Source organism: Nansenia antarctica (genome assembly GCF_963989245.1).
Source record: "Nansenia antarctica genome assembly, chromosome: 5".
Classification (NCBI taxonomy): Eukaryota; Metazoa; Chordata; class Actinopteri; order Argentiniformes; family Microstomatidae; genus Nansenia; species Nansenia antarctica.
Genome location: NC_137690.1, coordinates 58,517,965 through 58,545,464, shown reverse-complemented (window position 1 = coordinate 58,545,464; position 27,500 = coordinate 58,517,965). Strand labels below are relative to the sequence as shown.

Below are 27,500 nucleotides of genomic sequence, written 5' to 3'. Positions count from 1 at the left end.
GTTATGAAAAAGTCCTAGATGGCCAACACTGCATAACACAGTCTTCTTACCTGAGGTCCTGGCTGGCCTACCCCTACAGCTCCATGTTTTCCCTATAGGGGGCAGTACAACACCGATATACAGTCAGTAATCCCCAAATTACTCATATTCACAGACTCATGCACAACTTTATATACACATTATTCTGGCACATACGCATACTGTAAATGCTGAGTCATACCTGACTTCCTTTAGGGCCTTGAGGTCCCTGGACTCCTGAAAGGCCTGGTTTACCCTGAGTGAGAGAGAGAGAGAGAGAGAGAGAGAGAGAGAGAGAGAGAGAGAGAGAGAGAGAGAGAGAGAGAGAGAGAGAGAGAGAAATGATTTATCACATTGTGTTTACATCGATAGAAACTGAAGTCGAGTGTACACGTGTCAAACAATGACAAGGTCCCAACGAGACTCACATGTTTGCCTGCTTTTCCCTCTCCTGGAGGTCCAGGCTCACCCCTCTCTCCCTTGGATCCCTGCACCCCTGCACCGTCCGTCACGCCCCCGGAGAGAGACGGACAGCTGTCACACGCGTCACCCTGGTAACCCACACAAACAACAACAACATCTGGGATTAGTGCCCCTGAAATACAGGAGGCTATGGTTGAAATAGAATCAAATAAACACCCTTAATTTCATCCTTTATAACATCTCCTCATAAGACCTTTGTCATCTATAACACCCGCAAAACATTGTTTCTTGGTCCTTGACTCAGATAGACCAACACATGAACAGACATAGACTGACGGACATTGTGATTGTTGGTAAGAGGGTTCCGCACCTTCTCTCCTTTCATTCCGATTGGTGCATCCTGTCCAGGTTCTCCAGGCAGGCCCGGGGCTCCATCGTGTCCATCGAATCCTGCGTCCCCTTTTTCACCCTGGTCTCCCTGGCAACACACATCACATGACCATAATGATATTACTCTGATGTGATGAACATGCTACCAGACATCCTACCCAGCCTATGTCCGATTGTAACTGACCAGGTAAATGTGTTCTACAGATTCAAGGTTATTTAAGGTTGTTTGACTACTTACTACAATAACAAAATCAGCTTACTATCACTTGAAAAACATAGCAAGAGTCATTCAGAGACATTATGCCTAAACAGGACCTAGAAAAGCTTGTTCATGCTTTAATCTTAGCAATTTGGATTACTGTAATGGCTATTTACAAGCCTATACAAAAAAGTGATTTGCCAACTGCAACTTATACAAAATGCAGCTGCTAGAGTGCTAACAAAAACAAGTAAACAACAATTTGAACACATCATGCCAATTCTTAGGTCCTTGCACTGGCTCCCAATCAAGCAGATAATTAACTTCAAAGCATTGCTGCTTGTGTACAGGTCTGAGCTAAGACCTTCATGTCTCCGATCTGCTCTTGTCATATGAACCCCATCTGATTATTATCTTATTAACCATTCCAAGAATGAAAACAATACAAGGAGAAGCAGCTTTCTGTTACTATGCTACTTACAGCTCGAACAAACTCCCAGAAGATGCCCAAACTCTAACCACTTTTAAAAGCAGGCTAAAAACATTATTGTTCTGCACCGCATACACTTCAATCTTTGCTGATTGTTTTAACTGCTCTTTACATTTTTATTTAAACTGTTTTAACTTTTTATTAAGAACAGTTTTTTTTAAGCAGAACTGAACTGCTACTTAAACGTATTAAAGAGTGTTTTTAATTGTAATTTACTTTAATAGATAATGTCCTTCAATGTATTATGTAAAGCACTTTGAGTTGCCTTGTGTAGGAAAATGTGCTATACAAATAAACTTGACTTGACTTGGCTACTTTAAGGACAGGGCTGTTATTTAAGGTGAACATACTGTATTTCCCCAAGGACATGGGGTTGTTTGAAGTGGATAGATTTTTCAAATGACATTGCCTGAGTTGAGGTGGTCTGAGTACCCTTGAGACATAAGATAATCGGATGTGGCCTGATTTCCCTGCAGATATTCTGAGTCTCTGCAGAGATGTGATTATTTAAGGGTGTCTGAGTACCCCCTGGCTACTTGGCTATTCCAAGTTCTCTCATTTCACTCAAGACGTTAGGTTATTCATTGGGTTATTTAAGGTGGACTGATTTTCTGGCATCGATGCCATTTATGGTGCTGTGGCACAGACTTTGGAACTTTGAATGAAAATACAATACTGTAACTACTTTTGGTGTTATTCAGTTGCTAAACATGGCTTCAAAACAATATCTCTAACAAGTAACATACCCTTTCTCCCCTTGCACCACCAAGACCTGGTGGCCCCTGCATGGACAGACAAACAGACGGACAGACAGACAGAGAGAGTTATACACTTAGATAAGAGCCATCATTGTACACACATACATACACATCTGTACAAGCCTCTACCCATTCATGTACAAAACCATGTTGACACACAACTAACCACAGAGGGTTGTACCGTATACTTATTTTTTCAGAGTGGGGCAGTCCGACTCATATTTTTCTTTTTAATGACAGATACAGTATAGATTATGACAGGAAGGATGGGTGAGAGAGAGAGAGAAGGGATGACATGCAGGATATGTCCGCGGCTGGAATCGAACCGGGAGCCCTGCGGTACATGGTCAGCGCTTAATCCACTACGCCACCTAAGCGCGCCCGTACCGTTTACTTGTGAGGGGTGACAGAGGGATGTGCCATAACCACTGAGATCCATGGGGCTCACTGACATACCCTGTGGTGTGTAGTGGCATCCCTGGGTATCCTTGGTGTAAGCCGGATGCTTCTGAAACAGATCTAGGATCAGCTCTCCCTCCCCTAATCGTATACTGTGACCACTAGGAGGACTCCCATCCTGTCAACTCCCATTCTAACGACTACCCGCCACTTGACTGGGAGCAGGAGTCTACTTGAACTGATGGTTTGTTGTGTTTGAACAACAAGTGTGTGGTTGTGTGTGGTGAGCGGCATGTGGTCCGCTGGTGTATGAGCAACACGTCCATCGCTGCTTGCTTCTGGAAGGGGAAGCACTTAAACATTCAACACATGCAACATGTGTTGTGGGGAATTTGTTCACTGTTGTGTTACTCCATTCAGTATCGAGGGAAATAGGGATGATCAACATACCGTATCTAACATTGTATGCATCGTCTTGGTGAAATCATGAAAGCAAGGGAACTATTCACCTGTGACCATGCACACATCTCAACAAACCAAAGCATGTACTGGTAAGAGAGGAAAGGCAGGTTGATAGCAGCAGATACATTATAACACAGATATATTATTTAGGATGGATCCAGATGTGGTCTTCACCTGTTCGCCGTCCAAGGCCACTCCTGGAGGTCCGGGGGGCCCTGGGCGGCCGGGCTCAGCTGGTGTCCCTGCCGGCAGCTTGACAATGGACGGCCCACTGCCCACCTCAGAAGGAGGGGTTTGGCACACGCCACAGGACTCGCCCTGTAGCAGAGGGACAGGTCTCAGAACACACTCACACACACACACACACACACACACACACGACACACACACACACACACACACACACACACAATGTACGCACACACGCATATAGACACACACTTACCCTCTCTCCCTTGACACCTGGAATTCCCAGACCGGGTATCCCAGCATCCCCCTGTAAAATGAATGAAATATGACAAAGTCAGAAGGCCCATTCACACGAGTTACGTAGGGATTTAGTGGGTTTGAGATGAGTTGGTTTACGCCTTCTACCCATTTACGCTAACAGTTCTACCGACCCATTTAGTGGGATTGGTATCATTCACAACAAATATGTAAGCTAGGCTAGACCCAATAGTTTGTGGGTTTTTCTAATAACCCACAACATTTCAAGGTACACTCTTTGCTGTAATGGGACATATCCATGACAGTATCCATGTGTCCATGTCTATAGATAAAGGAATAAGAGCTACGTATAGCTACATCCTCACCTTTATCCCCTTCAGTCCGTCCTTGCCATTGGGTCCTCTTTTACCCTGGAGAGATACACAGATACACAGTCACATTTCGCAATACTAAACTTCCTGTTAGATCCCCATAGAGAGAACTCTCCGCCTCCACCAAGAGCCACACTCACCGTTTTACCGTCGGCTCCTTGGTCTCCCGCGTTACCCTGGAAACAAGAGAAAGTTAAATGTCAAGAGAACTGTAAAAAAAGATCAATGCTTACAGTAATTATGATTGCTTACTTAGTTCCCTGCTGAGTTCCCTTATGGGCACACTAATGAGGACTCCACTGAGGTCATTCACTTTAGCTCTACTGATGTCCCTTACTGATGTCCCCTACTGATGTCCCCTACTGATGTCCCCTACTGCCGTCCGCTACTGATGTCCCCTACTGCTGTCCCCTACTGCTGTCCCCTACTGCTGTCCCCTACTGATGTCCCCTACTGCTGTCCCCTACTGATGTCCCCTACTGATGTCCCCTACTGCTGTCCCCTACTGATGTCCCCTACTGATGTCCCCTACTGCTGTCCCCTACTGCCGTCCCCTACTGATGTCACATACTGATGTCCCCTACTGCTGTCCCCTACTGATGTCCCCTACTGATGTCCCCTACTGATGTCCCCTACTGATGTTCCCTACTGATGTCCCCTACTGATGTCCCCTACTGATGTCCCCTACTGATGTCCCCTACTGATGTCCCCTACTGCCGTCCCCTACTGATGTCTCCTACTGATGTCTCCTACTGATGTCCCCTACTGATGTCTCCTACTGATGTCTCCTACTGATGTCCCCTACTGATGTCACCTACTGATGTCCCCTACTGATGTCCCCTACTGCTGTCCCCTACTGCCGTCCCCTACTGATGTCACATACTGATGTCTCCTACTGATGTCTCCTACTGATGTCCCCTACTGATGTCCCCTACTGCCGTCACATACTGATGTCCCCTACCGATGTCCCCTACTGATGTCCCCTACTGATGTCCCCTACTGATGTCCCCTACTGATGTCCCCTACTGATGTCGCCTACTGATGTCTCCTACTGATGTCCCCTACTGATGTCCCCTACTGATGTCCCCTACTGATGTCCCCTACTGATGTCCCCTACTGATGTCCCCTACTGCCGTCCCCTACTGCTGTCCCCTACTGATGTCCCCTACTGATGTCACCAACCAATGTCACATACCTACTGTACGTCTACTGATTTCACTTGACTGACCTCCTTCTCCCCCATCGCCCTACCAGTACCCTCCGATCCTCATCCACTGTTCCCCTCACTGTCCCACCCTCGAAACTCAAAGGTTTCGGAGACTGTACTTTCTCACGGGCTGCACCCCGACTCTGGAATTCTCTCCTTCAGCCACTCAGAGATTCACCCTCACTCTCCACTTTTAAATCCCAACTCAAAACCTACCTGTTCTCCCATGCATACAACCTTCCCGCCCCTGCCACCCCCCCCCCCCCCCCCCCCTGGACATTGCTGTGTTAATTGTTCCCTGTGCCTGTTAATACTGTGTTCTATGTGCTCATGTTATCTGTTGTTTGTTGTTTCCTTGTTTCTGTGTACACATACTGTCAGCGCCTTTGAGCCCCGGAAAAGAGCTATATAAATATAATGAATTATTATTATTATTATTACTAATGTCACATACCTACATCTACAGATGTCACCTACCGGGTGGTAGCTTGCGCTAATTCGACGGCAAAAGTGTGGCCACCTCTACCAGTTGTGGCCCTAAGCAACTGCATAGACTGCTTATGCGAGCGGCCGGCCCTGCACCTACCAATGTCTACTGATGTCCCCTACTGATGCACCTACCAATGTCCCCTACTGATGTCTCCTACCAATGTCCCCTACTGATGTCTCCTACCAATGTCACCTGATGTCTCCTACTGATGTCTCCTACTGATGTCTCCTACTGATGTCCCTCCTTCACACTTACCTTCTCCCCACCATCCAGTCCATTGACACCTGGCTTCCCCTGTGGAGCGGGAGAAAGCCACTAGAGTAAGATCAGGGAAATATAGTCGATAGCTGTGTATCTCTCACATTCAGTTACGTTACCCCTGGTTACCTGTTCCCCTTTGGGTCCCATTCCAGCCCCGCCCATCTCTCCCTTCAGTTTCAGCCCCATTGGAACATTGTTCGGATAGGAAGGAAATTCACCCAGGGTGGGGCAAACAGCACATGGATCGCCCTGAAAGATCAACACACACACACACACACACACACACACACACACACACACACACACACACACACAGAACAGACAAAACAGACAGAGCGTACACAAAGTAAGTAAACACATACCACAACATTTATGAGGTCACATTTTAAGCATGATATTTCCTTCCCTCCATAAGCAAAACCAAAGACAGACTGACCTTCGTCCCTTTGGTTCCATCTGACCCCTGCGCTCCCTGGCAAACACAAATCACAGGGAGACAGATCTGTCATCGCCAATGCGAACGGTAACGCTAATGTTTGCTTTGAAATGTAGCAGAGTGTGGCGTAGTGTATTCAGACACGAGGTGACTGTCCTGTCACGACACGATCTGGGGCTGGGTTAGTTTGGCACCGTGAAACAACACTGTTGTTACTGGCACTGTGTTAGTGTACTGTGTGCGTGTGCGTGTGTGTGTGTGTTTGTATGAAAGTGTGTGCCACACCTCCACAGCATATGCAACAGTTACAGGTGGAGCTCCATACCTTGTCTCCCTTCGACCCATCTGATCCTTGAAGTCCCTGATGAACATAAGAAGAGGAGATGAAGACAGGAGGAGAGGGGGAGGAAGAGAGGAGAGGGGGGAAGGTATAGTATTACTGTAGTCTACTCTGATAACTCTGTGTAGGCAGATATCTCTGAAACACACACTCTTCTTCTTCTCTTTGTCTCTCTCTCTCTCTGTCTCTCTTTCTCTTTCTATTCAATTTCAATTTTCAATTTAAAGGGCTTTATTGGCATGGGGAACATATGTTTACATTACCATAGCAAGTGTCAAGATAAAAAAAAAGTGTAATGTACAACTATGGTATACAGGTAAAGAAAGATAACTTAAAATAAAAATAGAAAGTGTCGACACTGCAGTTAAAAAAAATACATGATTAGTAAATAAATGGGAACGGTGTAAACATCATGTACACAGATCTGCATGGTGCAAATAGTGCAAATACTTATTTACAGTCTTTACGGTGGTTGTGATTTATTTATTTTTTGTCTTGGTTAGATTCACTGTCAAGGCCCAGGTCTGGGAGAATTTGTGAAAAAGATCAAGGTGCTGTTGTAGCCCTTCTTTGGTTGGAGACAGCAGCACCAGATCATCTGCAAACAGTAGACATTTACCTTTTCTGTCCACTAGGTGCCAGGTGCTGCAGACTGTTCTAGTGTCTTTGCCAATTCATTGATGTATATGTTGAAAAGGGTTGGACTCATGCTGCATCCCTGTCTAACCCTCCGGTTTGGGGAAAAGTGTTTTTTGGCAATCGTAACGTCACACTTGTTGTTAGTGTACATTGAGTTTATGATGTCATAGGTTTTTCCTCCAACACCATTTTCCAAGAGTCTGTATAACAGACCCTTGTGCCAAATTGAACCAAAGGCTTTTTTAAAATCAACGAAACAGGCAAATAGTTTGCTTTTGTTTTTCTTTATTTGGTTGCCAATTAGAGTGCTGAGGGTGAAGATATGGTATGTTGTACGATACTTTAGTAAAAAAACGATTTGGGATTTGCTTACTACATTGTTTTTTTCCGTGAGGACAAGTAGGAGTCTGTGGCTGATGATCATACAGAGGTTTTTCCCAAGGTTGCTGTTATAACTACTCCCAGGGTAGTTATTTGGGTCAAATTTGTCTCCACTTTTGTGGAGTGGCATTATCAGTCCTTTGTTCCAAATGTTGGGGAAGATCCTGGAGCTAATGACAATGTTGAGGAATTTTAATATAGCCAATTGGAATTTGACATCTGTGAATGTCCTTTAGGATGCCATCAACACCACAGGCCTTCATGGATTCAAGTTTGTTTGTTTTTTCCTGTATTTCTTTTAGTGTGATTGGGGAGTCTAGCGGGTTCTGGTAGTCTTTTATGGTTGACTCTAAACTTTGTAGTTTGTCTTGTATGTGTTTTTTGCTGTTTATTCTTCTCTATTGGACCAAATATATTTGAGAAGTGGTTTACCCAATGGATTATATATCCATTTTGGATGGGTAGATCCTCATGTTTTAGTTTTTTTAGAGTGTTCCATTTTTCCCAGAATGTGTTTTATGGATTCCTCAATAGTGAGCTGGTTTCTAACATGTTTTTTTCTATCTTTTCTTCTCTCTCTCAAGATGTTTCAGAGCAGTGTGTTTGTGATAAAGTTCAGTGAAACTATCTTACTAAACACTCTCTTCCTCTCCCCCCCACCCCCCCACCCCTCTCTCTGTCTGAAGCACTTAGGCCTATTACAGGACCCTACTGACACTGTTTGCACAGAAAAATGATTTATTTCTCCTGCAGATTAACTGAGAACAGATAGCACGGTTGAGAAAATAAGAAAGAGAGAGAGAGAGAGAGAGAGAGAGAGAGAGAGAGAGAGAGAGAGGAAATACCTGCTGCTATTGACAGAGTAAAACCCCCAGGAGGGTTGGCAGGAAAAGAATACAGATTCCTCCAAGAACATCTCTAAACCACTATTCCATTGGTTACCTCGGGCATACTGTGTGTCTTGTCAATGTAGAGTAATTTTTCATGACTACTTTTTTTACAGTACTTATTATTTATTCATCTATTTTACAAGGTAGCCCTGGCCAAGAGGGATTACTGTACAATGCAACACTGTACTACAATACGGTACCAACGACCATGAAGCAACATGTTTTCATTGAATGCATCATAATCAGCGGTGCACGTAACTTTTCTGGTCTGGTTCTCAGATGAGCACCTGGAGATGTTGCTTGGTGCTCACCCTTGACGCGGCACAGTTATCCTACAAGCTGTCGTCATCACTGCCCTCCTGACGGCTCTCATCACTATCTTCCTCTCTTTCAAACATGGTAGATGATGATGTAGGCCTACGTCTTTCTCCCTGGTTGAGCCTGCCATTAGCTGTTTGCATGCACAAGTCAACAGCTGGCTTTGGGTCAACAGTCTCTGTTGTCATCTTAGACAAGTGCATCAGCAATGAGAGGCAAGAGTCTGACAGGCGGGATCTGTACTTGTTTTTTATTATATTAAGATGTGATATAATCTTACAACCTCTCACATTCAGTACTGCTCAAGGGCAGTGTAAGGGACAACAGAATGGCTTTCTGAATGTTGGAGAAACTATCTGGATTGCTTGTCTTCATTATGTTGACCAAGTCATACACAGAGGAGGCTGCCCCTGTTACTAAAGGCCGATTTAAACTTCTGCGTAAAATCGACGCCGTAGCCTTGCGTAGTCCCGCGTGTCCTTGCGTTGCCTACGGAGAGGGTTGACGTGCACATCTCCAAAAATGTAAGAACGCGTCAGTTTCTACGCAACCATAAGCTCTGTGATTGGTCCGCTTGGTAGCACATGATTGCGACAAGATTCCGACTCTCTCGTCGGCCAAAATGCGGAAGCCATGACAGAAATGTCATTTACTTTTTCTGTAATTACTTATTAATAAAGATTTGAAAAATTATGATGACCATCGTATTATCTTAGTTTAATGTCATTTCAATGCATCATAGAACTTTTATTTACAACAAGCATAACAACAAAAAGATCGCTATTATGCCGCTTTGAGCTTTGAGCTCCGTTGAGTTCCTAAACGGAAGAGGCACAGCACAGGGGCATAGAAAACACACTGCCACCTAGCGATGTGACGGTGTAATTGCAGAGCGACCTACGCAGAAGTGTAAAGTGCGAGAGCCCTTGCGTAGTCTACGCAGGCTATGTGCGTAAATTCGACGCAGAAGCTTAAATCGGCCTTAAGTGTTGTGTTGCCAAAACTGTGGAGGTCTTGCATTTGTTGAGGCCAAGTTGAAGGATAACAAATTCAAAATTGACTTGAGGGATTCATAACTGCTTTCAAACTCATGAATTAGACCTCTCAATACACCAGCCTTGTCCCTGTCAGCCTCAGCATTTGAACTAGTCTCTTTCATGTACTTGCCTTCACTGTCAAGCAGAAGTGTCAGCTGTCCAATAGCTACCATGAGCTCATATTTGCATTCACAAATAGTCAAAGTCTCTTGCTAGAACCTGAGGGAGGTGAACTGTAAAATGTTTCCAGTGTCAAGCATGTTGGCTAGGAAACACTGGAAACGCTCTGTGCACATATGTTTTAGCTCACTGTCATCACTTGTACCCACTTGAATTTGAATAGCCTCCATATTTTCAACAGTCTCTTGTCTCCATGCAGACCATCTAATGTTGTGAAACTTTCCTAGTTTCACAAAGGAAATGCCATTCTCATCACATATCTTCTTTAGTTGTTCTGTTTCTTTTTCTTTTTGCACCCCCTTTCTGTAAATAAAAGCTTAACAACTTGACAATGGAGCGATTAAATGTCTCACAGTATGGAACCATGCGATCAGCTGACTCGACGCAGTTCTCGAGGGTGTGGGCGTTTAGAGGCCGCGTTCGTAAATGAGCTCTGAGAGTGCCGGAGCGTCCACATGACTGCCTCTTGTCCAATCAAATTACTTGGTTTCTTTATGACGCTGAACCCAGTGTGCGCTCCGGGAAATTTACGAACGCGGCCAGAATATGCACAAGGGAATCCCCGATCGCTAAAAGTTACACGATTAACAACTAATTATTAACATTAACACATTTGTCATCTTACCAGTGATGTACTGTATGGAGAAAATCTAAATGTTTCAGTAACTGTCCCAAAAATGTTGCTACGCAAAAGCGCCTCTTTTCGTATTTTCTGGTGCGCATCCGTTATTTTGACCATGCATGCGCACCTGCGCACCAGTTATGTGCACCCCTGATCATAATGGACATTTGAAAGAGGTGGACTCACGGAGGGGGACTGGCCTCCTGTCCCTGGTACGCCTGGCTCTCCCTTGGGCCCCGGCATGCTTTGGGGAGCAACCGTGTTCCCCTCGTCTGCTGGAAGGACTGGACACACTTCACACGCGTCTCCCTAATAGACACACACACACACACACACACACACACACACACACACACACACACACATCGAGGATGCAAGGGACAGTCAGCAGTTATCACTGCTTTGCACTCGCAATCGCCCCTGCCAGACATGAGAACAGAATCTCTCAATCGTTGTGTATGTGACACGAAAAGCTTTCTTGCTGTAGGTCTACCCAGCTACTGAATCTCAGCAGAAGTACGTGGAATGTGATGCCTTAACAAACCAAGTTTGGAGTTGATATCATTAAGATAAAAAAAAGTTAAGATGCTAGCTGTGAGGAGTTATAGCTATGTGACGGCAGCTGGTGAAAGGGGGAACAAGTCAGCAACCAGTCAAAATGTTGTGACTTTTATTTTGAAAAAACGGAAACACATTTCAACGTTGTTGACGTTGCTGCCGACTTGTTACCCCTTTCACCAGCAGCCATTACTCTGACAGCAGACATGCATGTCTTGCAAGCCTGGATAAGCTGCGTGGGTGGAGTTGTTAATGTCATGGACCAAAGGAATAGTCAAAACAGGGGAAACCCCTCATGTGGGATACACAGTATTACAAAACATGCACTCCTGTCATTGACGTGCCAATTAATTGCATGACATAGAAGATTCTCATAGGTTACTGTATGTAAACATTATTGTCTTGAGAAGACTAATAGAAAGTCTCATTAGCATGTTAGCTATCAGCTATCCAAGCAGTTTGGTGATCAGCATTTGATCACCGTAGATAGGACTGGAGCCTATCTACTAATGTAAATTCAGCCTACAGTACACAAGGGATAATGAGCATACAGTTCAGTAGGCCTAGAGCACTGTGTGAGGAGCAAGCCTGTGAACAGCAGGAGGAACTAATGTTTGCACAGTTGCTTGGCCCGCATAATTAGAGATGTCCACATGGCTTGACAACAATATTTCATAGCAGTGAGGGAGCGCACCTGAGGTGAGAAGGAAGCCAGATAGACAGTATGACACAGAGTTTACTGACCTTCTCTCCTTTGAACCCCCCTGGCCCCCTGGGACCCTGAACATTGAGCAGGAATAGGTCAGTGAAATAGGTCAATGTACTGGCATGGCACCAAGTAAATATCCATACGGAGATGCTAACATCAATATTGTTCATGCAACCTGAGCAGTGATGTGACAATACTCACAGGATCTCCTGGCTCTCCGTCCGTCCCTGATATCCCAGAATCCCCCTGGAGAGAGGAGGAGGAGGAGGAGAGAGAGAGAGAGAGAGAGAGAGAGAGAGAGAGAGAGAGAGAGAGAGAGAGAGAGAGAGAGAGAGAGAGAGAGAGAGAGAGAGAGAGAGAGACAGAGAAGGGGCGAGAGAGAGAGAACATTATTAAGTTAAGTAATTGTGGGAGTTATGTTTGGAGCCATGAATGTTTCATAATCAATAACTTCAAATCTCGCCACTCTTGATGTTTCTTTTCACCTGGTCGCCCTTTGTTCCAGCAGAAGACCTGCCCTAGAAAACAAACAAAACAAACAAACACTTCAGTTGAAACAAGAGTGCTGGACACAGAACAGTTCATCATCCATCTGTATATCCTAGTCTGTACATAACAGATGGAAGGTCTGTGTGAATGCCAAACCCAACCTGACCCTTTCCAGGAGTTCTATAAATGGACGTCTGACTACAAGAGCATTCTAGGAACTAACTACAAAGCGATGCAAAAGCTGCGTGTAAAACATTGAAACAAAGCAGAAGTCCAGCTGGTGGTACTTACTGGTAGACCTGGTCTTCCAATCCCTGGCAGTCCTGGAAGTCCCGGCTTACCCGGCTCTCCCGCCAATCCCTCCGGACCAACAACCCCTGAGGTACCCTGGGAAAAAAAAAACATAATGGTCATTGAGGTACCCTGGTCAAAAATTGTTTTATATATATATATATATATATATATATATATATATATATATATATATATATATATATATATATATATATATATATATATATTGTATAGCAGTCAAATAGAAATATGTGATATGTGATATATAATATATGATGTTGTTGAGCCAATATCTATAGGATGGGGTCAGCTCAAGCCAAGGCCATTATTTCATGAAGGCATTCTCACCTTCTGTCCCTTGGGGCCGACTACACAGATGGATCCTGATCGACCCTGTACAGAGAGAGAGAAAGGGAGAGAGAGAGAGAGAGAGAGAGAGAAAGGGAGAGAGAGAGAGAGAGAGAGAGAGAGAGAGAGAGAGAGAGAGAGAGAGAGAGAGAGAGAGAGAGAGAAGAAGTGACAGCGAGAACGTTGAAAGGGAACGCTGTCTGTTTCACATTTCTGCATTTGGCATGGTGATCAAGAGATTCATGTCCGAGTCGGAGCTGCGGTCGATGTTTAGAAAAACTTGTGAAAGCTGTGAGTAGATATACAGTGTTTTCCCAATAGAGCCACTTATAACACAGCCTGAATGAGAGAGAGAGAGAGTGAGAGGGAGGGGAGTGACACCATCAATAAACACCTATGCACTAGGGTAGTACAGGTGTACCTTCTTTTTTTATATGTGTTTCTATAGAGCATTTCTGCTTTATTGGGACAGCAGACTTTGTTAGTCAACAGGATAATTGTACAATGAGAACATTTGCAGATGACGAGGCTCTGCCTTTTAACCTACGATGAGACCAGTTATAGAGCTGAGATCAACCACTTCTACAGCTGGTGCTCAAATAACTCATTGATGATGATGATGATGATGATGATGATTAACTTGTGATAATGATTTCAGAAAAAACTCCTGTCTGTCCCCAGTAATTATGAATGACACAACTATTGAAAGCATACAGGAGTACAAGTAACTAGGCACTATCATTGATAGCAAACTGACATGGAACACCAACACCAATGCTAGGTTTGCAAAGGCTCAACAACGTCTCTACTTTTTAAGGAAACCCAGAAGTGTTAATGTGGACAGAACTATGCTGACTCTGCATTACAAGACCTTCATTCAGAGTATTTGACCTTTTGTATTCAGTGTTTGGGGGGGGAGCATTGTCTGTACAAAATAAGAACAAACTAGACAGGGTTCAACTGGGTGGCAAGATAACTGGGGAACCAATGACATGTATTACCTACATGACAGACCAGTATACTATACATTTAGCTCATAAGTTCATAGCAGATCCACTGCATCCGCTATGGTCTGAATATGTACTGCTACATTCAGGGTGAAGGTATAGCATGCCCAGGATACAGACAAAAAGAGGAGCACGCAGCGTGAAGCTTATCAACAAGCTTTGATTACATGATCTCCCAAATGATGCCTTTTTTTATGATTAGTTATGATATGTATGATGTTTTATGATGTTTCTATGATGTTTTCATGATACGATGCGTATGTTTAATGTTACACGTTTGATGATGTATCTTGATGTTTTAAGCTCCTTGTGCAAGGCGAATTCCGCATGGGAGCAATAAAGGCTTCATTCATATGTCGATGAACGGAATCGAACCAGGGACCTTGCGTTGGTATGGTCTGCGCCTTGGTGAGCTACGCAACTTACGCGCCAATGACCTTCAAGGTGACTTAAAAACGGTATTTCTCAAGCTGTATTTCAGTAGCTTCCTCAACTATCATCCCAGTCCCGAAGAAAAGCACGGTGAGCTGCCTAAACGACTACCGCCCGGTGGCACTCACACCAATCATCATGAAGTGCTTCGAGAAACTAGTCCGGGCCCACATACTCACACCCCTCCCGCCCAACCTGGATCCATACCAGTTCGCCTACAGAGCCCACAGGTCCACAGAGGACGCCATAGCGACGACTCTCCACGCCACTCTATCCCACCTGGAGAGGGGAAACAGCTACGCGAGACTGCTCTTCGTGGACTTCAGCTCCGCCTTTAACACCATCCTTCCAGACAGGCTAGTGACCAAACTACTAGACCTGGGTCTATCACACTCTATATGTGCGTGGATCAAGGACTTCCTGACCGACCGCCCCCAGAGGGTGCGGGTGGGCCCCCACACCTCCACAGCCCTCAGCCTCAGCACTGGGTCACCCCAGGGCTGCGTGCTAAGCCCCATCCTCTACAACCTCTACACCCACGACTTCACCCCCATCCACCCCAGCAACTACATCGTAAAGTTTGCAGACGACACCACCGTGGTGGGATGTATCTCGGGGGGGGACGAGGCGGCGTACAGGGATGAGGTAGAGCAATTGAGCAAGCTGTGCAAGGTTAACAACCTGCTGCTAAACAAGTCAAAGACCCAGGAATTCATCGTAGACTTCAGGAGGAAAAAGTCCGAGATCCAGCCCCTGCTCATCGACGGAGAGAGCGTGGAGATAGTCTCAACCCTCCGATTCCTGGGACACAACATGCGGGATGACCTGGCCTGGAAGGACAACACTAAAGGCACCATCAAGAGGGCACAACAGCGGCTATACACCCTGAGATGCCTCAGGAAACAACACAACAAGCAGGAGATACTGGTGGCCTTCTACCACGGCGCAGTGGAGAGCATCCTCACCTTCGGCATCTCCAACTGGTTCCACAGCTGCACAACAGCGGAGAGAAACGAGCTACAGAGAGTCGTGAGAACAGCACAGAAGATCACCGGCGCCCCCCTCCCCTCTCTGGAGGAGCTGTACAAAACACGCTGTCTCAGGAGGGCCTCCAAGATCTCCAAGGACCCGACCCACCCTGGGCACGAACACTTTGTCAAGCTGCCCTCGAACAGGAGGTACAGGACCCCGGCCGCTAAGACAAACAGACTGAAGAACAGCTTCTACCACAGGGCCGTCAAGGCCCTGAACACAGAAAAGGCCTAAGTTCTGGGCCCAGGACAGTCCGGACGGATTGTATGGCAGCTAGTGCTGAGGCACAAACATGTACATTTTCAAGCCTGCAAACTGTGACACTTTAAAATAATGTGAAAAAATACTTTTTGTGCAATATGACAACCCTAGTTGACTATCTGTGCAGTATAGTACAGTGGATTGTGTACATAGCCTTTATTTATGTAAACCAGCTCCTTACCTTCTTGTGATTTTATGCATCTATGCTTTTTCTAAAATGTGTTTTCTTTTTCCTTTCCTAAACACCAGGGGAGCCTCCCCTCCTAAATTTCGTTGTTTGGTACCTGTACTGTAGCAATGACAATTAAAGTCCATTCCATTAAGCCTCTGGGATTCCAACCCTAAAACACTTGTCAGTGGATGAGCTTTCACCCCATACTTAGGGCTTACACACCGGCAGTTCCGAACGCCGGTTCGCGTTCGCGTGCCGAAACCTCAGAACGTTGGCGCTGTCTGGCGAATGATACACTGGTATGAACGCGGGCTCGTTCGCCAGACATCGCCAACGTTCGGAGGTTTCGGCACGCGAACGCGAACCGGCGTTCGGAACTGCCGGTGTGAAAGAGGCAACTGAGGCCTATACACATGGAAAAGGCTATGTGAGACAGCGTATCACAATGGCCAGATGGAAGCTGCAGGGAACTACCCCTGCGGTACCAATGTGTTCATAGCTTTGTCTGCATTCAGCATCAATCAAAGCTCAACCGTCAAGCAATATTTCTGTATCTGACATTTCAAACTCTTTCTGGGGGGCGGGATTAGGGAAATCCAGTCTCTGCAGAATTCATCTGGCCCTAAATATCACTTAGTTCCCATTAAGCCTACAAAACTGTGTGCACATCACACAGGGTGTCTAAACCTGAGTGAATGCCTACGGCACACAATTCCCTCTTATCACCGGCCTATAAAACGTGCCATGCGTATTCATCACGGTGGGCTGAATTGGAAAGATTAAAGAGTTTAAGTCAGCCTGAATCAGCTGGCCTCTATGAGACAAACAGTCAATGAGCCAGCATTGATTCTGGGGGCTTTGTTGCTCTAGCCTAATCTAGCAGGCATTAGGCTGACTTAACAGCCAGAAAAAAGGGTAGGCAGAGGAGAATAGATAATATCAATGAAACTCTGGCCTTAAAGAGTAATGCTGTTAAATCTACTAAACGCCCTCTGCAAAGCTGAGAAATGTGTGGACTTGATTGAAGCCAAGAAGCATCCTAGAGCAGACACTGACTCTGTGTGTGTGTGTGTGTGTGTGTGTGTGTGTGTGTGTGTGTGTGTGTGTGTGTGTGCGTGTGTGTGCGTGTGTGTGTGAGTGTGTGTGTGCTGCATATTCAGCTATCTTTGTGACAGAACATGTCAAATCGTAACAATGCATCCAATGCATTTATGGCCATTTTCTCAGAAATTGTTATGATGATGTCACAGAGAGAAACAACCACTCACATCCTTTCCTGGATTTCCAGACAGACCCTGAAAGCCTATATCTCCTTTCTGTCCTGGCTCCCCCTGAGAGAGAGAGAGAGAGAGAGAGAGAGAGAGAGAGAGAGAGAGAGAGAGAGAGAGAGAGAGAGAGAGAGAGAGAGAGAGAGAGAGAGAGAGAGAGAGAGAGAGGGGGGGGGGGGGTGAGAAGGGGGAGAAAGGACATTATTAAGGACATTATTAAGTTAAATGAGACAGAGGCAGGGGAGACAAAGCATAGACAGGGGGATATAAAATAGTTACCACAAGTTAACTCTTAATTATGTCTGCATCATCAAACATACATACAGTACACAATGAACAACAAACATACAGACAGACATACCGACACAGACAGACAGACACACACACACACACACACACACACACACACACACACACACACACACACACACACACACACACACACACACCTACACAGACCTACACACACACACACACACACACACACACACACACACACACACACACAAAGACTTCCCCAGGTCTTTTACCTTGTGTCCCACAGCGTTTCCCCAGGTGGCAGGCATTGCCTGCAGAGAGTGAAAATTGAAGTTTTGGAGACAATATCACAATATAGAGACATCACCTCTACACCACTGGAGCATACCAAACAATGCATCGACCACCCAGGGACCCACTTGCCAATACACACACTCCAATAGAATACCATAGAGGAAGACTCCCTCTCACTGAAGGGAAAGTTCACCCCAAACTCTCAACTTTAGATCAACTTCAATATCAAACCCAAAGCATATTGGTGACAGAGATAAAGTGACAGTCCTTACCGACTCGCCTTTCTCCCCCTTCTGACCCCCGTGGCCATCTGAGCACTGAGACACAAAGATATGTTAAACACACGATGCACCCACACACACACACGCACACACACACACACACACACACACACACACACACACACACATATATACAGTGCACACACGCACATGCACACACACACACACACACACAGTGCACACACGCACACACACACACACACACACACACAACTGGAGACTCATTAACTATATTTCCTACTCCATTATAAAACCATTTTCATTTTGAGAAAAAATAAGTAAATTCATACTTCCAACTCAATTAGCTGTTCGTCGGAGTGGTGTTGTGTTGGATTAGCATTCTAAAGATAATCATACCCAAGCACAGAGAGAGCTCCAGCAGGGACAGCCAGGGGCAGGAATGTGTGGGTTTGCAACGTAACTTACTTTTTGCTAAAACTATCGAATGAGAAAATATTATTCTTCTTGATACACAAGGTCAAGTTCTTCTTACCTCATTTCAACCTAAATTAAACATGTACTGTTGTGAAGGCCCACAGTTTAGTGCCAGTTTAGTTCCCCCGAAATCAGCCCTTTTGCCCTGTTATTTCCTTTCTTATTTTTCATACTATTTCTGTACGTTTATGAAGGTGTATGTATTATTATTGTACTGTTTATGTATATGTTGATGACGTAGTATATCCGGGGTGTGTCCGTGACCCGGATGTTAGGTTCGGTGGTGTATATATAAGAGACGGAAGTAGTCCGCGAGTCAGTGTGTGAGGAGCATCAGAACGAGAGAGACCAAATGAGAGAGAGAGTAACGCGAAGTCAATGTAAGATGGCGGATTCAGTACGACGCACACCGTGCAGAAGCTGAGGACGCCAGGAAAGCGATTATTGAGTGTACCACTGTAGCCGTTTAGTTGTGTTCCCGTTGGACCGCCTTGCCAGCAGCCGGCTGTTCAACGTTGGACCAAGCGAGACGCCAGCTGGACATAATCGTCGCCTCCACGAGCGGACTGCGACCGAACACTGACTCCAGCGGAGCTTCGACGCGGACCACCGGACTTGGGCCCTTCACCTCGTTGTGGACCACGAAGACGGCCCTTTCCCTCCGCGTTGCTACGTCACCCCCCCCTTTCGTCGGCTAACTTCATCGACGCACATGCCATCCAACCAGGCCTCAACGCGCACCACAGCCCTGGACTATAAGCCTGTTCAGGCCAGAGACTATCAGTGAGTGATTGAGTGCGTGTGTGGCCGGCTGGGAGGGAGTGTATATTTTGGGAGATATAGACATATACCATTTGTGTAATAAATGTGTTGTTCATATGTGATACCGTTACCGTGTGTTAGTTGTTTGTATGCTAATGCTAATACCATGCTAATGCTAACGATAGTAACTGCTAGTCTAACGGTTTGCTGGCGCCCCCTGCCTGTATCCTCCTACACTGCCTATTTAGCTTAGAGTTAGTTAGATAACCAGCCCCTTCCTAAGTTATACAGTCCTTTTCAGCTACTCCCTGGTTACAATTGGTCCTTCGAGCCGGATAGGTAGTGTAGTGATAGCATGGCTGAGCGCAGCCAACCAGACCAGACAGTTACCCCCCCTTCTCCGCCCCCTGAGCCAGAGCCCCGACCACAGAGAGTCCCGCGGTTGCCTCCGAGGTTACAGGAGTATGAGCTTGAGCTCGAAAGCTCACTGAGTGGTAGCGGGGAGCGCACTCCACGGGATACAGTGGTCGGAGAGGCCGAGGTGTCCGCCGGCGCGCGGGTGGCTAGCACTGAGACAGCCCTCAAAGAGCACCAGCCTGAGGATGAGATGGCAGAACCGCAGGGTTTTGCCGTGGAAACGGAAGAGCAGGAAGGAGAGGCCCGGTCCGACAGCGCCTGCGGGCGGAAGAGGGAGGGCCTCAGCCTTAACGATCTGCCTCCCAGTACGGCGCGCTCGAGACCTAGCTCCTGCCGCTCAGTGGCTTCCTCCCGGTCCAGGATTTCCGTGGGCAGTTCTGCCTCTGGGGCGGATAGCCTGCACTCCAGAGGGAGTAGTGCCGCGCTGTCCGAATGTATGCGCCAACAGGCCGAGATGGCGTTAGAGCGGGAGCGCCAACAGGCCGAGGTGACGTTAGAGCGAGAACGCCTCCAGTTCGAGCGTGAACGAGAGAGGGAACGCATCCATTTCGAGCGTGAACGCCTCCAGCGCCAGGAGGCGCTAGAACGTGAACGCTTCCAGATGACCGGAGCGGAACGCGAGGCGGAGAGACAGCGCCAGGAGGCGCTAGAACGTGAACGCTTCCAGATGGAGCGCGACCGCCTCCAGGCGGAGAGACAGCGCCAGGAGGCGCTAGAACGTGAACGCTTCCAGATGGAGCGCGACCGCCTCCAGATGGAGAGAGAGCAACTGCACGCGGAGAAGATGGAGGAAGTGATGCAGACCATGCGCGACGTGTGCATCAGCAGAGCTCCGTCGGCCCGTAGCTCCAGAGCATCATCCGCACGGCCCTCTCGAGTGCCATCTCCTGAACCCCCCGCCGATGGCTCCATGACCCCCGCCATGACTGTCCAACTACAGGCCCAGCTGACCACCTGGAAGGAAGAGGACCAGGGACCCGACCGCTACGCGGCCCAGAGGGAGCCAGCGTCGCTGCCCGGGAGGGGAGCCATCCCCCAAGAGCGTAGCACACCCCTAGGTCCTCCAGTGCACCAAAATGCATGCAGGCCGGACACCCAGACCGTCACTCCAGCCCCGATCATCCACTACAGGATGTTCCCCCAGGTGGAGGGACCCAAGTTCCCCTTCTTCAAGGACGAGGACAGGAGCCAGTATGTGGAGCTACGCATCTGCCTAGACACGCTCTTGGACGACTCCTGCTCCGAGTCCTACAAATATGCGATTCTCCTTCAGCATGTGAGGAACCCCAGAGCCCACAACATGGTTCTGGCCCATGCCTCCGCACCGACACCTTACACCAGAGCGCTCGCCGACTTGGATGCCCGCTACGGTCGTCCCTGGAACCACGCCCTTGCTGAACTGCAAGCCCTCGAACAGCAGGCCCCCATCAAGGATGAACGGGCGCTGGATGACTTCGCGCTCCGCGTACACACCTTGGTTGGAATGCTGAAGACGCAGGGCCCAGCTGGCGCCAGCGAGATCAACAGCACCTCCAACGTAGAGCGGCTGCTCCGCAAGATCCCACGCTTCCGGCAGGAGAGGTTCCGGCGACAGCAGCGCGTTCGTAACCCCGGGAAGTTGGGTCTGAGCATGGCTGCCTTCGCGGCGTTCCTACTGGAGGAAGTGCATGACACCAACGTAGACGCCATGGGTTACGCTGAGCCGAAGAAGGAGAGGGAGAAGGGAGACCGCTGGGACAGGCCGAGCTCGAACAGAGGACGCCCAGTAGGAGTGCTGCACACGGAGGAGGAGCCTCGGAGAGAGAGGAAAGCCCGACCTGAGGGAAAGGATTCCTCTCAACCCCCTCAAAAGGGACGGAGAGGTCCACCGCCATGTCCGTACTGCACCAGCGAGCACTGGTTCAATGAGTGCAGTGACTTCAACAACATGAGTACCGAGGCCAAGCAGAGGTGGCTCGAGGAGAACAAGAGGTGCTGGAACTGTGGGCGCGACCATCTGGCTAAGAACTGCACCTTGAGGAGAAAGTGCAACCGCTGTGAGGAGGTCCACCTCCACATCTTACACGAGGTCTCCCTCGCCAGGTCCACGGAGGGCACCAGAAGCCCTAGGTCCGGTAGCGCACCGGAAGAGGCAACACCTGTCTACTACCTAGACCCAGCCCGGAGCAGCGGCTCCAAGGTCCTACTGAAGGTGGTGAAGGTCCGACTTCACCACAACAACGCTGTGTACGACACGTACGCCGTTCTAGACGACGGGTCGGAACGGACCATCCTTCTCCAGGGGGCAGCGCGCCAGTTGGGGCTCCAAGGGACTGCGGAGAAGCTGACTCTGCGCACGATACGTCGCGACCTTAAGGAGGTCACCGGGGCGAGAATCAACTTCTCTATCTCCCCGGCGGGGCGGCCGTCGGACAGATATCGGCTTCGGAATGTCTTCACCGCAGACCAGCTAGCGCTCTCCCGCTACGACTACCCCCTGGAGAGATTACGCGCAAGATATTCCCACCTACGGCGAGTAGACCTACATCCGATAGAAGGAGCGGAGCCAACCCTTCTCATCGGCTCGGACAACGCTGAACTGATCGTGTCGCTCCGTCCTCCGCTGAGAGGACCACGAGGCTGCCCGATGGCTGTTAAGACTGCGCTTGGGTGGGCCCTCCAAGGCGCTACCGAGGGGAGAGATAGAGACGGGAGAGCTACGTCATCCCTCCATGTCCGAACCGAAGAAGCAAACCAACCAACCGGACCGCCTGGAGTGGAATCTATTGCTGCCAGTGCACCTGGAACAGTCAGTACCACAAATGGTTCACCACAGGATGACCAACCAAAGAAGAAGTCTCTGTGGACAGAGCATAAGTCTCTGGATGGGAAGACCTACTTCTACAACACAGAGACTAAACAGTCCTCAGGGGAGAAACCAGACGACCTGAAATCTCCTGCTGAGCAAATGTTGTCTAAGTGCCCGTGGAAGGAGTACAAGTCTGACACGGGAAAGCCTTACTACTACAACTCCCAGACTAAGGAGTCCCGGTGGTGGCGCTACCGTGCCATGGCGGCAACGGCTGTTGCCGAGGAACACCTGCAGGTGGCCATGCACCCTCACGTGGCCGAGGTCAGCATTGACGCACCCGTCAACTCCGTCGAGTACACGTCAGCCATGGAAGTCTCAGCCAGTATTGTAGACGCCTCCAAGGAGGAAAGGCCGGAGTTGGCGAAGAAAACGTACAAGTGGAACCCAAAAGAGGAGGCCAAGCAGGCCTTCAAAGAGCTTCTGAAGGAGAATGGTGGTTCATCCAACGCGTCATGGGAGCAAACCATGAGAATGATCATCAACGACCCACGCTACAGCGCCCTGCCCAAGCTGAAGGAGAAGAAGCAAGCGTTTAAGGCCTACAAGGCTAAGAAGGAGAAGGAACAAGCCAAGCAGCTCAGGAAGAGGAACTGGGAGGCGCTGAAGAGCATTCTGGACAACATGGCCAACGTCACCTACCGCACCACCTGGTCCGAGGCCCAGCAGTACCTGCTGGACAACCCCACCTTCGCTGAGTACGAGGCGCTGCAGAACATGGACAAGGAAGACGCTCTGATCTGCTTCGAGGAGCACATCCGCGCCCTGGAGAAGGAGGAGAAGCAGAAGACTCTGCTGAGGGAGAGAGACAACTTGTCCGAAGGTGCCGTGGTACTGGTGATCGACCAGTCCCTTCCACGCGCCGCCTGGCAGACAGGCAGAGTGACCAAGGTCCTGCCGGGTCCGGATGGAAGGGTGCGGACGGCCATCGTGGACGTTGGTGGTCGCACTTACACCCGACCTGTGGCACGCCTGATTGAGCTCCCTCAAATTACGAAAGACACTATCCCCTCCTACCTCACGCTGCTAGAGCAGCATAGCCAGTGTGCCTTCTTAGTTAACTGAAACCGAGGGTTTCATGGGGCGGCTGTTGTGAAGGCCCACAGTTTAGTGCCAGTTTAGTTCCCCCGAAATCAGCCCTTTTGCCCTGTTATTTCCTTTCTTATTTTTCATACTATTTCTGTACGTTTATGAAGGTGTATGTATTATTATTGTACTGTTTATGTATATGTTGATGACGTAGTATATCCGGGGTGTGTCCGTGACCCGGATGTTAGGTTCGGTGGTGTATATATAAGAGACGGAAGTAGTCCGCGAGTCAGTGTGTGAGGAGCATCAGAACGAGAGAGACCAAATGAGAGAGAGAGTAACGCGAAGTCAATGTAAGATGGCGGATTCAGTACGACGCACACCGTGCAGAAGCTGAGGACGCCAGGAAAGCGATTATTGAGTGTACCACTGTAGCCGTTTAGTTGTGTTCCCGTTGGACCGCCTTGCCAGCAGCCGGCTGTTCAACGTTGGACCAAGCGAGACGCCAGCTGGACATAATCGTCGCCTCCACGAGCGGACTGCGACCGAACACTGACTCCAGCGGAGCTTCGACGCGGACCACCGGACTTGGGCCCTTCACCTCGTTGTGGACCACGAAGACGGCCCTTTCCCTCCGCGTTGCTACGTCACCCCCCCCTTTCGTCGGCTAACTTCATCGACGCACATGCCATCCAACCAGGCCTCAACGCGCACCACAGCCCTGGACTATAAGCCTGTTCAGGCCAGAGACTATCAGTGAGTGATTGAGTGCGTGTGTGGCCGGCTGGGAGGGAGTGTATATTTTGGGAGATATAGACATATACCATTTGTGTAATAAATGTGTTGTTCATATGTGATACCGTTACCGTGTGTTAGTTGTTTGTATGCTAATGCTAATTCCATGCTAATGCTAACGATAGTAACTGCTAGTCTAACGGTTTGCTGGCGCCCCCTGCCTGTATCCTCCTACACTGCCTATTTAGCTTAGAGTTAGTTAGATAACCAGCCCCTTCCTAAGTTATACAGTCCTTTTCAGCTACTCCCTGGTTACATGTACAGTTCCAAGAAACAGAGCGAAAATCCTCAAACTCTTGCAGGTTTCACCATGATTGCGATGAAGCTGTTCGCCCCGTGTTTTATGTACAGTGCTGAGTGCACTGCATCTTCTTCCCCCCTTGTTCCACCCAGGACCCGCCAGAAGGCTTTTTTTTTGAATATCTGATGATTGTTCATGTGAACCTAATAATATACGGTATGATATTATCTTATCTCTATCCATAGGGGCTGGCTGTGACCAATCATGTCGAGAAAAGCTGTGCTCAAAGACTACTAAGTCAATGTGAATACAGTAATGAAGATGGTATGAGGAATGGAGATGCTACTTACTGGACCTGAGGACCCAGAGCAATCTGCTCCCTGAAACACAACAGCAGGACAGAAGGATGATGGAGAATGCAGTGCTCTGTTCAGAAAATGGCCACCTTAGCATCCCATTCACGCTGGAAATGTTGGAATACATTACAGCCATACATGCATAATTTGGCTGAACTCTCCGGCAGGCCAGCCATATTGATCTCGAACTGAGTTGAACAAAATTGACAGATCTAGAATATTAATAAGTATAATAAATAATAAGTCGAAATTAGTATCCAATGCCAGACTGGAATTACAGTTGATGCTTCGGTTAGTGTTAGTGATGCCGACCTTGACGTTTTGAAGTTGATATTCACGTCGATAAACAGTCTCTGTGGGTGTGTGTGTGTGTGTGTGTGTGTGTGTGTGTGTGTGTATGTGTGTGTGTGTGTGTTAGTATTACTATTGAGTAACATGTCTGAACGAGGTTGTGATGATGTCACACATTCCACCAGGATTAGTCTGGCGACACACACTTCCCCTTCCACATCATATCCTCACTTCTGCTTCACGTGTGTGTGTGTGTGTGTGTGTGTGTGTGTGTGTGTGTGAGTGCGCTTGTGCACTCCTGCGTAGATGCATCCATGCGTGCATGCGTGCATGTGTGTGTGTTCCTTTCTTACTTGGTCTCCCTTCTCCCCTTTCAATCTTGGCTGCGCGGCGTATCCAACAGTGTCGAGCTGAAACCAACAAGAACAAATGACATCTGATACACAAAACCTGCAGGACTCCAAGTTCTCCTGATGGCCTACCGCCATCATAGGAAGAACATACTGTGCAAGAGCATTCATTTCCCTGTAATGTATTCACTTACTCAACATCACACCAACGTACAGTAGCCAGAGGGAATCTGTCGGGATGTTGTCTCATCAATACCGCCACAGCCCAGTCTGAATATGTTACTGTACTTATTAATGTTTATTGGTTGGAATTAATTCCTCCACCATATGCTTTTCAACTACAACACATTCCAGGGGACTTCGGGAAATTCTACCATCGCAGATTCCAAGTGGTAATAAACATAACTTACTGTAGGTGGATTGTAGCTTTCTATACTACTGTTACTGCTACTGTTGTTACTATTGGTGCTATAGATGTTTGAACACATGGGGGTAGCTATGCCTGATACTTACATTCTGGACATTCCCGTTGAGAAGGACACAGCCGGCACACTGGAGAGACATGAGAGAGAGGGAATGGAGCAAATTAAACTGTCATGTCAGTTCATGCTGTGAATGCCTCTGATACATTTTAGTGAAGAGACATAGAGGGCCCAGTTCATAGAGTAATTACATTACTGGTTACCCTCAACCAGCTTGACATCTGATTATTACAGTTACTTTGTCTGCCAGTGAGTGGCGCTGTTACACCAGCTAATACAATTCTCTGTACTGATCTTGTATGGAATAACAGTTGTGGAGTGGGCTGCGGGGTCTCACAATTCAGCACTAACACACACACACACACACACACACACACACACACATGCACACATACAAACGCACATACGCACACACACACACGCACACGCACACGCACACGCACACGCACACGCACACGCACACACACAAAAACTATGTAACCTTGGACAGCACCACATTTCTGTCTCTTTAGCACAAATACACACACGCACATGCATACACACACACACACACACACACACACACACACACACACACACACAGACACCTCCCGTGGGGAACGAGATCAATAGGAACGGCTGAATCCCCATGGCACCAGAGAGAGCAGGCCAGCTGCCGCTCCTCACAGGAGGGCATACACACACACACACACACACACACACACACACACACACACACACACACACACAGGCACCCACATGCAAAACACAAAAAAATAACCGTTAAAAATAGCTTGAGAGCTTTTAACGGAAGCACGTAGCCTAATTAAAACAGAATCCACCAACCCGGCGTATCAGCAAGGCAGATCTCACACACCAGGCAGTTAACATATATTGATGTTGTAACTGTGAGCTAACGGAAAGAATGAAGGATGGGAAAAAATTGTTGTTGTTTTTTTTTTACTTTTTGTGAAGCTACCTACTGCAACTCTATCAATGGCTGGCACAGACAACCGTCGTACGCAGTGGCTAGTCACTGTTTCCTACTGCACGCCTGACCAGGGACACTCCCTCAAGTCATTTCTGCTGCTGTGTTATACCTTGCCTTCTCCCGACCTGATTCGACGTTGACGGTACAATAGTAGTTCGTCGAGGTGAGGGGGACACATATTGTGCTCTCTCTGAGAGGTGACTTCAACTATTGCAACAGGTGTGTGTATACTTTGTTCACCTTTCAGCAGCAAAGCGTTGGTCCCAATGTAACATACATGTCAAGTGGAGTATCACCTGGAGCTTCGGTACAGGCATTTCCTACGCCACCCGGCACAGGTTTATTTATTAGCGCCTCTGTATT

The 27,500-nt window shown here is 47.8% G+C and overlaps 1 protein-coding gene across 1 annotated transcript in view; it reads right to left on the bottom strand.

The window, feature by feature from the left end:
• The window catches only part of col16a1 (collagen, type XVI, alpha 1), a gene marked incomplete at both ends in the record, with an annotated part of 70,470 nt that overhangs the window by 25,988 nt on the left and 16,982 nt on the right, over positions 1–27,500 (bottom strand). Inside the window, 22 exons of the mRNA XM_080531774.1 lie at positions 51–92; positions 221–274; positions 447–569; positions 812–919; positions 3,314–3,457; positions 3,585–3,635; positions 3,952–3,996; positions 4,098–4,133; positions 5,910–5,948; positions 6,352–6,387; positions 6,677–6,712; positions 10,945–11,067; positions 12,061–12,096; positions 12,227–12,271; positions 12,806–12,901; positions 13,157–13,201; positions 17,329–17,391; positions 17,859–17,897; positions 18,153–18,197; positions 25,039–25,068; positions 25,689–25,745; positions 26,199–26,237. Of these exons, the coding sequence (XP_080387900.1) occupies positions 51–92; positions 221–274; positions 447–569; positions 812–919; positions 3,314–3,457; positions 3,585–3,635; positions 3,952–3,996; positions 4,098–4,133; positions 5,910–5,948; positions 6,352–6,387; positions 6,677–6,712; positions 10,945–11,067; positions 12,061–12,096; positions 12,227–12,271; positions 12,806–12,901; positions 13,157–13,201; positions 17,329–17,391; positions 17,859–17,897; positions 18,153–18,197; positions 25,039–25,068; positions 25,689–25,745; positions 26,199–26,237 (1,332 nt within the window). The remainder of the gene's footprint in view (positions 1–50; positions 93–220; positions 275–446; positions 570–811; positions 920–3,313; positions 3,458–3,584; positions 3,636–3,951; positions 3,997–4,097; positions 4,134–5,909; positions 5,949–6,351; positions 6,388–6,676; positions 6,713–10,944; positions 11,068–12,060; positions 12,097–12,226; positions 12,272–12,805; positions 12,902–13,156; positions 13,202–17,328; positions 17,392–17,858; positions 17,898–18,152; positions 18,198–25,038; positions 25,069–25,688; positions 25,746–26,198; positions 26,238–27,500) is intronic.